The 13,781-nt window shown below is 46.6% G+C and overlaps 1 protein-coding gene across 1 annotated transcript; it reads left to right on the forward strand.

The window, feature by feature from the left end:
* The first annotated feature begins 2,624 nt into the window (after nt 1–2,624).
* On the forward strand, nt 2,625–13,731 carry LOC135550549 (signal-induced proliferation-associated 1-like protein 3). Its single transcript, XM_064981474.1, has 8 exons — nt 2,625–2,650; nt 4,065–4,516; nt 5,037–5,444; nt 5,688–5,844; nt 7,651–7,879; nt 10,835–10,961; nt 11,214–11,289; nt 11,405–13,731. The coding sequence occupies exons 2-8, from the start codon at nt 4,185–4,187 to the stop codon at nt 11,561–11,563; spliced, it is 1,488 nt and encodes a 495-aa protein (XP_064837546.1). The 5' UTR covers nt 2,625–2,650; nt 4,065–4,184; the 3' UTR covers nt 11,564–13,731.
* The last annotated feature ends 50 nt before the right edge of the window (nt 13,732–13,781 follow it).

Consider the following 13,781-nt stretch of genomic DNA (forward strand, 5'->3'; position numbering starts at 1 on the left):
TGCAGGCTGAAACAATGACAGCATTTGTGAATCTTAAATATCCAAAATATAATCCGACAAGGGGAGTTCTTCACTTGCACAAAGTGCCACTGCACAAATACTTTTCTATTGATGAGACTGTTATGGTCCCCCCCCCCACCTTTGCTATACAGTACAACTAAGATATGAAGGCAAAGGCCAAATGTACAACTGTAAGTGTGTTGATGGATTTCGTAATATTTATGTGAGTAGCAGTTCATCAAATTGGCAGATTGGGATGTCCTGGAACTGAGTTGAACAACTGTGATATTTTGAGCAATGTCTGCAACTGGTTTCTTAGACCAGGCTATCTAAATGGAAGCCATTCAAATGTGGACCAACTCTTGTCTTGCGGTAATTGCTGTCCTGTGTTATTTGTCAGGCTCACACCAGTTTCAGTCAGCTGCTATGACAAATGCATACTGAAGAGGTTGCTGTACAAAAATAATTTTGTTTGTAACTGGTTCTAAATGAAAAATAATGCTAGTTAACTTTGGTAAGAGATGAGGGCGTTGCTGCCGCTGAAGCCGGACAGGATGTCGCCCCATGCTTTAGCAAAACACTTGGCCAAGCCCAGCCTAATTTCCCTCAGCATGTTGTCACAGCAGTCCTAGATCTCCACGTTCCTCCCAGGGCCAGACCAGACCAGCTTTCCCCCTCAGTTCCACTCCTTCACCCAGCCGCACACTGAAGACGTCAGCAAGCATGTCGGCTCAGCAGCTCGGAGCTCATTGGCTGGGCGTCAAACTTATTTAGCAGGCTGCCTATGTCCCAGCTCCATGTCTACACGTAGCCTGTGGCATTACCTGTGTAGCAGTAGCGTTGCAGCCAGTCTGTTGATACAGTGCAGCATAGCCCGACTGCAGCCAGTCTGTTGATACAGTGCAGCATAGCCCGACTGCAGCCAGTCTGTTGATACAGTGCAGCATAGCCCGGCTGCAGCCAGTCTGTTGATACAGTGCAGCATAGCCCGCTGCAGCCAGTCTGTTGATACAGTGCAGCATAGCCCGGCTGCAGCCAGTCTGTTGATACAGTGCAGCATAGCGACTGCAGCCAGTCTGTTGATACAGTTGATGCAGCCAGTCTGTTGATACAGCAGCATGCTGCAGCCAGTCTGTTGATACAGTGCAGCATAGCCCGGCTGCAGCCAGTCTGTTGATACAGTGCAGCATAGCCCGGCTGCAGCCAGTCTGTTGATACAGTGCAGCATAGCCCGGCTGCAGCCAGTCTGTTGATACAGTGCAGCATAGCCCGACTGCTGCCAGTCTGTTGATACAGTGCAGCATAGCCCGGCTGCAGCCAGTCTGTTGATACAGTGCAGCATAGCCCGACTGCAGCCAGTCTGTTGATACAGTGCAGCATAGCCCGGCTGCGCCAGTCTGCAGCCAGTCTGCCAGTCTGTTGATACAGTGCAGCATAGCCCGACTGCAGCCAGTCTGTTGATACAGTGCAGCATAGCCCGCTGCAGCCAGTCTGTTGATACAGTGCAGCATAGCCCGGCTGCAGCCAGTCTGTTGATACAGTGCAGCATAGCCCGACTGCTGCCAGTCTGTTGATACAGTGCAGCCAGTCTGTTGATACAGTGCCGGCTGCAGCCAGTCTGTTGATACAGTGCAGCATAGCCCGACATAGCTGCAGCCAGTCTGTTGATACAGTCTGCAGCCAGTCTGTTGATACAGTGCAGCATAGCCCGACTGCTGCCAGTCTGTTGATACAGTGCAGCATAGCCCGGCTGCAGCCAGTCTGTTGATACAGTGCAGCATAGCCCGACTGCTGCCAGTCTGTTGATACAGTGCAGCATAGCCCGGCTGCAGCCAGTCTGTTGATACAGTGCAGCATAGCCCGGCTGCAGCCAGTCTGTTGATATAGTGCAGCATAGCCCGGATGCAGCCGTGGAACTGTAGCAGCTCACGCTGGCCCGTGAACTCAAAGCTCTTGACGTGGTGGTTGCACAGGTCGTAGATGGAGGTCTGGCGCTATGTCACTTGGGCCCCACGAGGGAATCCCTGTGCAGGGAGCAGCCGTTTCAGTCCCGCACTCTCACCAGCCCCAGGGGTGTCTGAAGCCCCAGAAGGCAATGAGGCCCATGCTTCTGGTCAGCGGCTAGTTGGTCTCGGTGCAGAAGTGCATGCCAACTCCAGAAGCAGGGCAGGTGGCTCTGTGAAACACAGTCATCTCCTGGGGGGTGTCAGTGAAGACACACAGAGACAGATCACTGCAGGCCCCCACCAGAATACGCTGGGTCGGCACAAACACCAGGTGCTCTACCCGGTACTTCCTCTCCATAGGGATGCTCAAGTAGTGCCTCAGCTGGCCCTACCCATAGTCTCAGCAGGTGACTCACTTTATGCCTGAGCAGTGGTGGAAAAAGTACCCAATTGTCATACTTGAGTAAAAGTAGAGAACTTAATAGAAAATTGTGTCACGTACACACACACACACACACACACACACACACACACACACACACACACACACACACACACACACACACACACACACACACACACACACACACACACACACACACACACACACACACACACACACACACACACACACACACAAAAAGACAAAGAGCACTGTGAGCCCATTGAGGATATGTGAACTGGCTCATCAACACTTGGGAGAGGTAAGTATTCTGTTTTTCTACTACAAGTTATACCGAGATTTCTTTAGAATGTGTTTTAGCATGTGCAGGTGAGGGCTGACAAATTGTCTGTTGTATTTTGTTGCCTTGCATTCAACCGCAGATCATCAGTGGTGACTGATTACATAGTCTATGTGCTTGACAAAAGGGACTGATTACATAGTCTATGTACTTGACAAAGGGGACTGATTATATAGTCTATGTACTTGACAAAAGGGACTGATTACATAGTCTATGTACTTGACAAAAGGGACTGATTAAATAGTCTATGTACTTGACAAAAGGGACTGATTATTTAGTCTATGTACTTGACAAAAGGGACTGATTACATAGTCTATGTACTTGACAAAAGGGACTGATTATATAGTCTATGTACTTGACAAAAGGGACTGATTACATAGTCTATGTACTTGACAAAAGGGACTGATTATTTAGTCTATGTACTTGACAAAGGGTACTGATTATATAGTCTATGTACTTGACAAAAGGGACTGATTACATAGTCTATGTACTTGACAAAAGGGACTGATTATTTAGTCTATGTACTTGACAAAAGGGACTGATTACATAGTCTATGTACTTGACAAAAGGGACTGATTATATAGTCTATGTACTTGACAAAAGGGACTGATTACATAGTCTATGTACTTGACAAAAGGGACTGATTACATAGTCTATGTACTTGACAAAAGCTATCCTACTGTTTTGCTAGTGGTCATGATTGAGGGATGCTTTGGGGAATTTTGCTGGAAGTCTTGACCAGCTGCTATTTGTTATGTGCTGCTATGAGGCCTGTGGGCACTAAACTGTGGGGTTTAGTCAATACACTTTGCAACAATAAAGTTTTACAACCTGTTCCCTAAAAATGACCAGAAGAATGGTCATTGATTTGGTTGATACATGCTTTGTGGTTGGGACGTTAAAATGGACTGAAAAATAATGGATTGATATTAATGCAAAATAAGCAGTTAAGCAGAAAAAAAGCAATTGGTGACAATGTAGGAACAAATTCCTTAAACATGGATTTGTTCAATCTGTGCTATTCAGTGCAATCCAGAGCTGTGAATCCAAGTGCTGTACAATGAAGCCTGGTGTGAACAAAGGGAGCACTGACTACACTCACATGAACAATCAGCCCTTTATTCCTCAGGCCCAGAGCATATAGCCGTGCCTTTTCTAGGGTGGCTCTGGACTGCCCCTCCTCTCATATAGCAAATGAGACGGCTATATGAGACTCCTAAAGACTGTACAAGGTTAGGGCTGAACAAGGCTGCTTCGTACTGCCACACACACACACTGTTAGCGGTTATATTGTACATGCATGTTTTACATTTTACCGTTGGCTTTTGCTTATGTATTTCTCTTTCCCTCACTCTGTTTTACACTTTCAAACCAGTCTGGTCGTACATTCCCCCATAGGTGCTGTGGAACGTACCAACCATTACCTCTGTCAAACACTCACTCTTTCTCAGTTGGAGGTGCTGTACTACCACCACCCAGCAGTGACTCTCTCTCCATGATGGCCTCCTATAGCCCTACCCACAAGGGCTGGTTTGGTGAGAGGGGGGTTCACCAGGGGATTGGACTGGACATCCTCTTCAGTGGCAGAGATTTTGACACATCTAATCTGTACTCCCAAAATGACACTCAACAACTTCAGGAGGCCAAGTCCCATTATGCCTGTCCCAGGGCCCCCCAGAGGTCCCTGCATGGCTGGGGCACATACAGCCCCCCTCCACAGAGACCCAGGACTGGGAGCAGAGGGGGGACCAACCAGTGTCAGAGCTACCACGCCCATACCCTGCCCCTGCCCTTGCCCTGCAGAGCACTGCCTGTCTTCAGACCCTGGTGAGTAACAGACAGGGGGAGTGAGGGTGGGACACCCTGGTGGGTGAGACATGGGGAGTGAGAGGGGAAGAAGGGAGGAAAGGGACACACCGGTGGGAGACAGTAGTAGTGAGACAGAGACCCTAGTGGGAGGGACCTTGGTGGGGTATAGATTTATATGTGTGCGGATTCCGGGTCAGCTGAAAGCCGCAGGGTCCCAGGGAGGGGAGGATTAGTGGAAATGTGGGACACACCCTCCCCTCTACCATCACCATGTGACACATAACTTATACAAACACACTGGGTGGGGCATCGTGGCAGCAATACATTATTGGATTAATGCTTGGGTAAGTCTCAATGGTGTTGAAATTTGATTAGAAAATGTCTATGCATGCCGTGTGCGAGTTTGCACGTCACCACTGTGTGCATTTATTTGGCGTGTGTCTGTCTACTGTGTTTGTGGTGTGTTTTTGTATGTGCTGCTCTGTGTGTCTGTGCTGTACACGTGGATATGGTATGTGTGTGTTTGTTTTGCCTTCAGTGTCAGCAGCCCTCAGGGATATAACGCTACCACAGTGGACAAACCTCGCATGCTTAGAGCCACTATTACATCCAGCCCCTCGGATTCCAACCACCCTGTCCAGCACCGGAGCCAGCAACCCAGACCAAACCAGCAGCAGGTCATTAAGCAGCAGCACCAGAGCCAGCAACCCAGACCAAACCAGCAGCAGGTCATTAAGCAGCAGCACCAGAGCCAGCAACCCAGACCAAACCAGCAGCAGGTCATTAAGCAGCAGCACCAGCCAAGTCGCAGTCAAAAGCCTGTCTACCAGCCAAGCTTCAGTCCCACTCCAGTCTATAGGAGACTCACAACCTGGCAGCACAAGGACAACACCAATACAGACAACACCATCAAGACTAACAGCCCTCACAGTAACAGAATCAAGAGGTGAGTGTTTGTGTGAGTTTGAGCATGAGGAGAGAGTTATTCTATATTAATGCAGTTGTTGTATAGTTCCTGTACCAAATACTTCATTAATGTTTAATTCATTGATTTAGAATCATTTTAGTTCTGTAATATTTAGATATTTTGACATCTGAGTTGACAGGAGTATTTCTATTGAGTTGATCCAGACAGGAGTTGCAGTGTGTTGAGATTGATTACTGAGTAACTGTACCACTCTGTAATCAGACAGGTGGACATGACGTCCCAGAACGTGTTGGGTCAGCCGCGTGTCCTGGCCTCTCTGCGCGGCCCGCCCTCTCCACGACAGACCCACAAGACAACTAACCTAGAGGAGGAACTGAGGCTCATCATACTGGACACAGAGGACTCAGGGAGGGATGCAGTGAGTTAGGCACACATCAGCTGCGTTTACACAGGCTGCCCAATTCTGATATTTCTTCCACTAATTAGTCTTTTGACCAATCACGTCAGATCTTTTCACAGCAGGTATTTTTCACAGCTGACCTGATGGTCAAAAGACCAATTAGTGAAAAAGAGCGGAATTGGGCTGCCTATGTAAAGGCTGCCATCTAGAAACATCATAGATGCACAAGTGAGGCGATAGAAAAATAAAAAATTTAGCCAATTCTACACCACAGGTTTAGTTAAACAAGAGCATTGGGAGCTCTGCCTCCGATAAAGATGTCAACAGGTTTTATTTTCTCCCCCAACATTAGTCAAAACCACAGACTTCTCTTTAAAACCTAGTTAAAGGACAAGAAGCACACAATGAAATATACAAACAAAAATAGGTTCTGGACCAGTGCAGGGTCGAGGGAAGAACTACCTAAACATTCATTCATAATCAAATCAAGAATAATTAAATATATCCTCTCAACGTAGTCAGACAGTAAAAACTAACAACCAGCCACATGACAAGTCACACTCTTACCTGCACCTTCCCAGGCAGATGCACCTCAAACAAAAAAAGAGGCAGTATTTAAAGAAACAGAATATAATTACTTTATTTTTCCAGAAGGAACTTCAGTTGTGGCAAGTTGGATAAGATAAAGATATACTGTATAGTAAACATATTAACAGCAACATTCATATACTAATGCTTACAAAGTATATACAAACACACTCCTTCGGAAAGTTATCAGACCCCTAGACTTTTTCCACATTTTGTTAAATTACAGCCTTATTCTAAAATTGATTTCTATAGTCCCCCCCCTCAATCTACACACAATACCCCCTAATGACAAAGCAAAAACAGGTTTAGAAATGTTTGCCAATTCATTAAAATTAAAATACTTAAATATCACATTTGCGTAAGTATTCAGACACTTTACTCAGTATTTTGTTGAAGCACCTTTGGCAGTGATTACTGCCTCAAGTCTTCTTTGGTATGATGCTACAAGCTTGGCACAATCCTGTCTCTGAGCTCTACGGACAATGCCTTCGACCTCATGGCTTGGTTTTTGCTCTGACATGCACTGTCAACTGTGGAACCTTATATAGGCAGGTGTGTGCCTTTCCAAAACATGTGAAATCAATTTAATTTAGCACAGGTGGACCTCAATCATAGAAACATCTCAAGGATGATCAATAGAAACAGGATGCACCTGAGCTCAAATTCGAGTCACATAGCAAAGGGTCTGAATACTTATGTAAATAAGGTATTTCTTCTTTTTATTTGAATAAATTTGCAAAACTGTATAAAAACCTGTTTTCACATTATTTGGGTATTGTGTGTAGATTGATGAGGAAAAATGTAATTTAATCAATTTTAGAATAAGGCTGTAACGTAACAAAATGTGGAAAAAGTCAAGGTGTCTGAATACTTACCGAACGCACCATGAATGTGTATAATTATATATATACAAGATAAATGTAAGTCACAAAAATATATTTTCATTTATGAGCTGTGATGACGATGGTACTAAACTTTTAGTGGCTCTTGCTTTTTGGAGGTGAAGACCTGAGTCTGTGCCCTCAGTCAGCCAATGAAATTACAGGATCAATCATTCAATTAGTAGTTTTTTTTCTCAAAGCAAGGTAGGGTGCACAAGAAAATAGAGGCTCATTGTCAGACCTGTAACACACAGATGTTGAATATTCTAACATACTCATATTCAATGAGTACTAACCTTAAAGTTACAGAGTATGTCCATGTACTCATTTAACTGACCACAGCTCTGTCCCCTAGTCCTGCCGTCATAGCCTCTCTACAGAGATCAGCCTCGGTAGTGGTCCCCTGGATTCCAGTCTGGCATGTTCCCCAGTCTCTGACTGCCCAGAGCTGGAGGGGCTTGAGGATCTGTCTGCCTCTGAGCTGTCTCTGACAGAGGGCTGGGACCCTGGGCACATCCCCCTACTGGCCCCTTCCTGGGGCCTGGAGTGGAACAAACTTGTCAATGCTGCCAAGGCCTATGAAGGTAGGAGACTGTGTGTGCAAGAAGCATGTCTATGTGCCTGAGTTTGCCTATGAATGTTTGTGAGGAGCTCTCTCTTCGTCCGCCCACGTGTTCTCGCACACCCCGAGAGCTTCTGGTCAGCAGGGTGGTGGCACCGGGATCCTCATCTCTCCCAAGTGGTCATTCTCTCTTTCTCCCCTTACCCATCTGTCTATCGCCTCCTTTGAATTCCATGCTGTCACAGTTACCAGCCCTTTCAAGCTTAACATCCTTATCATTTATCGCCCTCCAGGTTCCCTCGGAGAGTTCATCAATGAGCTTGATGCCTTGATAAGCTCCTTTCCTGAGGACGGCTCACCTCTCACAGTCCTGGGCGACTTTAACCTCCCCACGTCTACCTTTGACTCATTCCTCTCTGCCTCCTTCTTTCCACTCCTCTCCTTTTTTGACCTCACCCTCTCACCTTCCCCCTACTCACAAGGCAGGCAATACGCTCGACCTCATCTTTACTAGATGCTGTTCTTCAACCTCATTTCAACTCCCCTCCAAGTCTCCGACCACTACCTTGTATCCTTTTTCCTCTCGCTCTCATCCAACACTTCCCACACTGCCCCTACTCGGATGGTATCGCGCCGTCCCAATCTTCGCTCTCTCTCCCCCGCTACTCTCTCCTCTTCCATGCTATCATCTCTTCCCTCTGCTCAAACCTTCTCCAACCTATCTCCTGATTCTGCCTCCTCAACCCTCCTCTCTTCCCTTTCTGCATCCTTTGACTCTCTATGTCCCCTATCCTCCAGGCCGGCTCGGTCCTCCCCTCCCGCTCCGTGGCTCGACGACTCATTGCGAGCTCACAGAACAGGGCTCCAGGCAGCCGAGCGGAAATGGAGGAAAACTCGCCTCCCTGCGGACCTGGCATCCTTTCACTCCCTCCTCTCTACATTTTCCTCCTCTGTCTCTGCTGCTAAAGCCACTTTCTACCACTCTAAATTCCAAGCATCTGCCTCTAACCCTAGGAAGCTCTTTGCCACCTTCTCCTCCCTCCTGAATCCTCCTCCCCCTCCCCCTCCTCCCTCTCTGCAGATGACTTCGTCAACCATTTTGAAAAGAAGGTCGACGACATCCGATCCTCGTTTGCTAAGTCAAACGACACCGCTGGTTCTGCTCACACTGCCCTACCCTGTGCTCTGACCTCTTTCTCCCCTCTCTCTCCAGAAGAAATCTCGCTTCTTGTGACGGCCGGCCGCCCAACAACCTGCCCGCTTGACCCTATCCCCTCCTCTCTTCTCCAGACCATTTCCGGAGACCTTCTCCCTTACCTCACCTCGCTCATCAACTCATCCCTGACCGCTGGCTACGTCCCTTCCGTCTTCAAGAGAGCGAGAGTTGCACCCCTTCTGAAAAAACCTACACTCGATCCCTCCGATGTCAACAACTACAGACCAGTATCCCTTCTTTCTTTTCTCTCCAAAACTCTTGAACGTGCCGTCCTTGGCCAGCTCTCCCGCTATCTCTCTCAGAATGACCTTCTTGATCCAAATCAGTCAGGTTTCAAGACTAGTCATTCAACTGAGACTGCTCTTCTCTGTATCACGGAGGCGCTCCGCACTGCTAAAGCTAACTCTCTCTCCTCTGCTCTCATCCTTCTAGACCTATCGGCTGCCTTCGATACTGTGAACCATCAGATCCTCCTCTCCACCCTCTCCGAGTTGGGCATCTCCGGCGCGGCCCACGCTTGGATTGCGTCCTACCTGACAGGTCGCTCCTACCAGGTGGCGTGGCGAGAATCTGTCTCCTCACCACGCGCTCTCACCACTGGTGTCCCCCAGGGCTCTGTTCTAGGCCCTCTCCTATTCTCACTATACACCAAGTCACTTGGCTCTGTCATAACCTCACATGGTCTCTCCTATCATTGCTATGCAGACGACACACAATTAATCTTCTCCTTTTCCCCTTCTGATGACCAGGTGGCGAATCGCATCTCTGCATGTCTGGCAGACATATCAGTGTGGATGACGGATCACCACCTCAAGCTGAACCTCGGCAAGACGGAGCTGCTCTTCCTCCCGGGGAAGGACTGCCCGTTCCATGATCTCGCCATCACGGTTGACAACTCCATTGTGTCCTCCTCCCAGAGCGCTAAGAACCTTGGCGTGATCCTGGACAACACCCTGTCGTTCTCAACTAACATCAAGGCGGTGGCCCGTTCCTGTAGGTTCATGCTCTACAACATCCGCAGAGTACGACCCTGCCTCACACAGGAAGCGGCGCAGGTCCTAATCCAGGCACTTGTCATCTCCCGTCTGGATTACTGCAACTCGCTGTTGGCTGGGCTCCCTGCCTGTGCCATTAAACCCCTACAACTCATCCAGAACGCCGCAGCCCGTCTGGTGTTCAACCTTCCCAAGTTCTCTCACGTCACCCCGCTCCTCCGCTCTCTCCACTGGCTTCCAGTTGAAGCTCGCATCCGCTACAAGACCATGGTGCTTGCCTACGGAGCTGTGAGGGGAACGGCACCGCAGTACCTCCAGGCTCTGATCAGGCCCTACACCCAAACAAGGGCACTGCGTTCATCCACCTCTGGCCTGCTCGCCTCCCTACCACTGAGGAAGTACAGTTCCCGCTCAGCCCAGTCAAAACTGTTCGCTGCTCCGGCCCCCCAATGGTGGAACAAACTCCCTCACGACGCCAGGACAGCGGAGTCAATCACCACCTTCCGGAGACACCTGTAACCCCACCTCTTTAAGGAATACCTAGGATAGGATAAAGTAATCCTTCTCACCCCCCCCCCCCCCCTTAAATGATGTAGATGCACTATTGTAAAGTGGCTGTTCCACTGGATGTCATAAGGTGAATTGACCAATTTGTAAGTCGCTCTGGATAAGAGCATCTGCCAAATGACTTAAATGTAAATGTAATAACATGCAATGATTTTTTTATGATATCAGTGTATGTTGCGTTCATTTTTTATGCTTGTAGCAAAGAGGACAGTGGAGCCTATTCCTCTCAGCAAGTCCAAGAAGCATGGATCAGAGGGTGGACCTGCTGCTTGCCCACCTAATCATTACCCTCATCAGGGCTACAATGCCCAGCCCACATTAAGAAGGTACAGTACACACACTCTCTCTCTCTCTATGGTCCCATTCCCTTTACTGGACACACACCCATAATGGCTGTACTCCAACTTAATGACCCTAAGTCCTGTAAGATATTAATTCTCAAACAGTCATGGATAAGTTTGGAGTGTGCCATTTATAGAGTTATGCATTTTAATTCAGCTTCAGCACATTTGTTTTTTCCCTGATGAAGTTTGTGTTGAAGTTATTCTTTATTAACAAGATGTTTTGCTTCTCTACAGTGAAGTGCCCAGTGATCTGTCAAGACTTCACCACCTGGAGGCGCTGCTGAGACACTTGGAGAGCAACCTGGAGAAGGTGCGACACTTCCGCCTCAGATACACAACCCCCATCTCTCATCATTAAATCAATTTCGACCACTTCACCATTTCTTTTTAAATAACCCCATGACCTCTCTCTCTGTGACGGTCAGGAAAGGGAGGATAAAGTAGCCCTGATGGAGGAAGTGACGATTCTGAGAGAGACCAACCAGCGCTTGTGGGAGGAGTCTCTTTCATCCAACGAACAGCTCCGTAAACTCAGCCTGTTGTTCAACATGGCCCCAGGAATGATGCCTAGAGAGAGAGAATGACCAGCGACACTAAGAGGAGATAGAGATGATTTGAAAAGAGGAGTAGAGGAAAAAATGGTTTCAACAAAGATAGTACCTTGAAACAGAGTTTACAAATGTAAATTGTCTTCAAAATGTGATCAGAGAAAGAGGATAGATCACGGCGAGTTACCAGAGTTTGCTTGTGGAGGTTACTTATGCTGGGACAGTGACATGTACAAGCTGGCTAAATGCTTGAGTTGTTAGCCAGTTCAGCTTTACACAGTTGGTACGTTTTAACTCCATGACATTGGAATATTTCAGTTGTGTAATTCATGTCCTCTCGCCTCTCCTGCTTGTCAAAACCCATTGGCTGAGAAAACCAGAGGTCCATCCCCTCTGACCTTCTCCACCAATGGGTACAATAAAATATTTAAGAAGGCACTGCTGAGATTTGAACTCAGGATCTCTTGTTTACTAGACAGGTACTTTAAACCAACTATGCCACAGCACCCATAGCTGTAATTTATATTGTGGGTATGAAAACCCACAACTATTTTGAATCAACCCAGTCATTTTAATTTAACCCATAATTCTGTCTTGCAAAATTACATGTCAAAATAACAGATGTAATTTCCTAATATTGGAATCAATACGGACGCCTTAAATTGACTAGCAAAAGGGTTTCTTAACTATGGTTTGGGAACAAAAGTGGGCCCTGAGCATGTGAGAGGTGTGTCGCGAGTTATGAGTAAACGTTTAGAATCATACCCTATTTCTTCTTCATTTGGGTTGTTCGAGGACAGTACATTTCCCATTTGGGTCTTGATTTTAAAAATCATAAGAACCTTTGAAATAGCCGATTAATCAATTTGTGTAAGTCATTAAGCTACCATGAGCTAGGGGACTTTATTAAAATGGCAGAGTTTCTTAGTTTACACAGTAAGTTTAAACTCATTCAAAGTAAGGGCCTTTCGCCATGACATTCTGTATAACAATGCCGTGACCGGGATTCGAACCAGGGTTTCCGAGGCCACTATGCAGAGTACTGACCACTATAAGATCACAGCGAGCTACAGGAGTTTGCTTATAGGGGATATTTATGCTGGGAAAGTGACGTGTAAAAACTGGCTAAATGCTTGAGTTGTTTGCCAGTTCAACTTTACACAGTTGGTACGTTTTAACTCTTTCAAAAAGTGCCCTTTTTCGATGACATTGGAATATCTCAATCGCATATTCTTCACGTCCTCTCCCCGCTCGCCTCGCCTACTTCTCAAAACTCATTGGATGAGAAAACCAGAGATCCCTCCCCTCTGACCTTCTCCACCAATGGGTAAAAAGAAATGCACGAAAAGGCACAGCTGCGATTTGAACTCAGGATCTCCTGTTTACTAGACCAGCTAAATCACAGCCCCCAAGAATTGGAGATAATGTCATTTCTATCGCGGGTATGAAAATATGTCTATTTTGAATCAAATCAGTCTTCATTCATTTAACCCATATCTCTGTCTAGCGAAATAACATGTCACAAAACATATGTAATTTTCTAGTATTGGAATCGACACGACACCTTGAATTGACTATCAACAGGGTTTCTTAAACTATGCTTTGGTACCCAAAGTGGGCCCCGAGCATAAGAGTTGAGTCGCAAATTATGGGCTTGAGACCTGCTGCTCTGTACCTTGAGAGATTGCCTGTTCACATTATTTCTCGTTTAATACATTCTGATATGAAAAATGCTAAGTAATAACTACCTGATTGTATTACCAGCGCTTTGAATATACTGCAACCTGAGATTCCCAAAGTCAAGCGATAATAACTTCTAAACGACTACCATATAGTTTGAGGGCACAGTGGTCTTGACTTTAGATGAAAAACTGAGCCGTGCAATGTGACTTTTAGTGTTGTTTTGTTTAAAGAATAATTGTTATATTTGTAATAATCTAAAATAACATATTGTATGGTATCATTTGAACATCTTGGACATGTTCTGTTATAATCTCCACCCGGCACAGCCAGAAGAGGACTGGCCACCCCACAGCCTGGTTCCTCTCTAGGTTTCTTCCTAGGTTTTGGCCTTTCTAGGGAGTTTTTCCTAGCCACCGTGCTTCTACACCTGCATTGCTTGCTGTTTGGGGTTTTAGGCTGTGTTTCTGTACAGCACTTTGAGATATCAGCTGATGTACGAAGGGCTATATAAATAAATTTGATTTGATCTCAAATGTTCACTTGTTTCAAATAACTCATCAAAGTAGTAACA

The sequence above is a fragment of the Oncorhynchus masou genome, chromosome 12, assembly GCF_036934945.1.
Source record: "Oncorhynchus masou masou isolate Uvic2021 chromosome 12, UVic_Omas_1.1, whole genome shotgun sequence".
Taxonomy (NCBI): domain Eukaryota; kingdom Metazoa; phylum Chordata; class Actinopteri; order Salmoniformes; family Salmonidae; genus Oncorhynchus; species Oncorhynchus masou.

Coding starts and splice junctions, on each gene's coding strand:
- LOC135550549 (XM_064981474.1), top strand. CDS start 4,185: ATGATGGCCTCCTATAGCCCTACCCACAAGGGCTGGTTTGGTGAGAGG. Junction 5,445..5,687: donor CACAGTAACAGAATCAAGAG/GTGAGTGTTTGT, acceptor CTCTGTAATCAG/ACAGGTGGACATGACGTCCC. Junction 5,845..7,650: donor AGGACTCAGGGAGGGATGCA/GTGAGTTAGGCA, acceptor TCTGTCCCCTAG/TCCTGCCGTCATAGCCTCTC.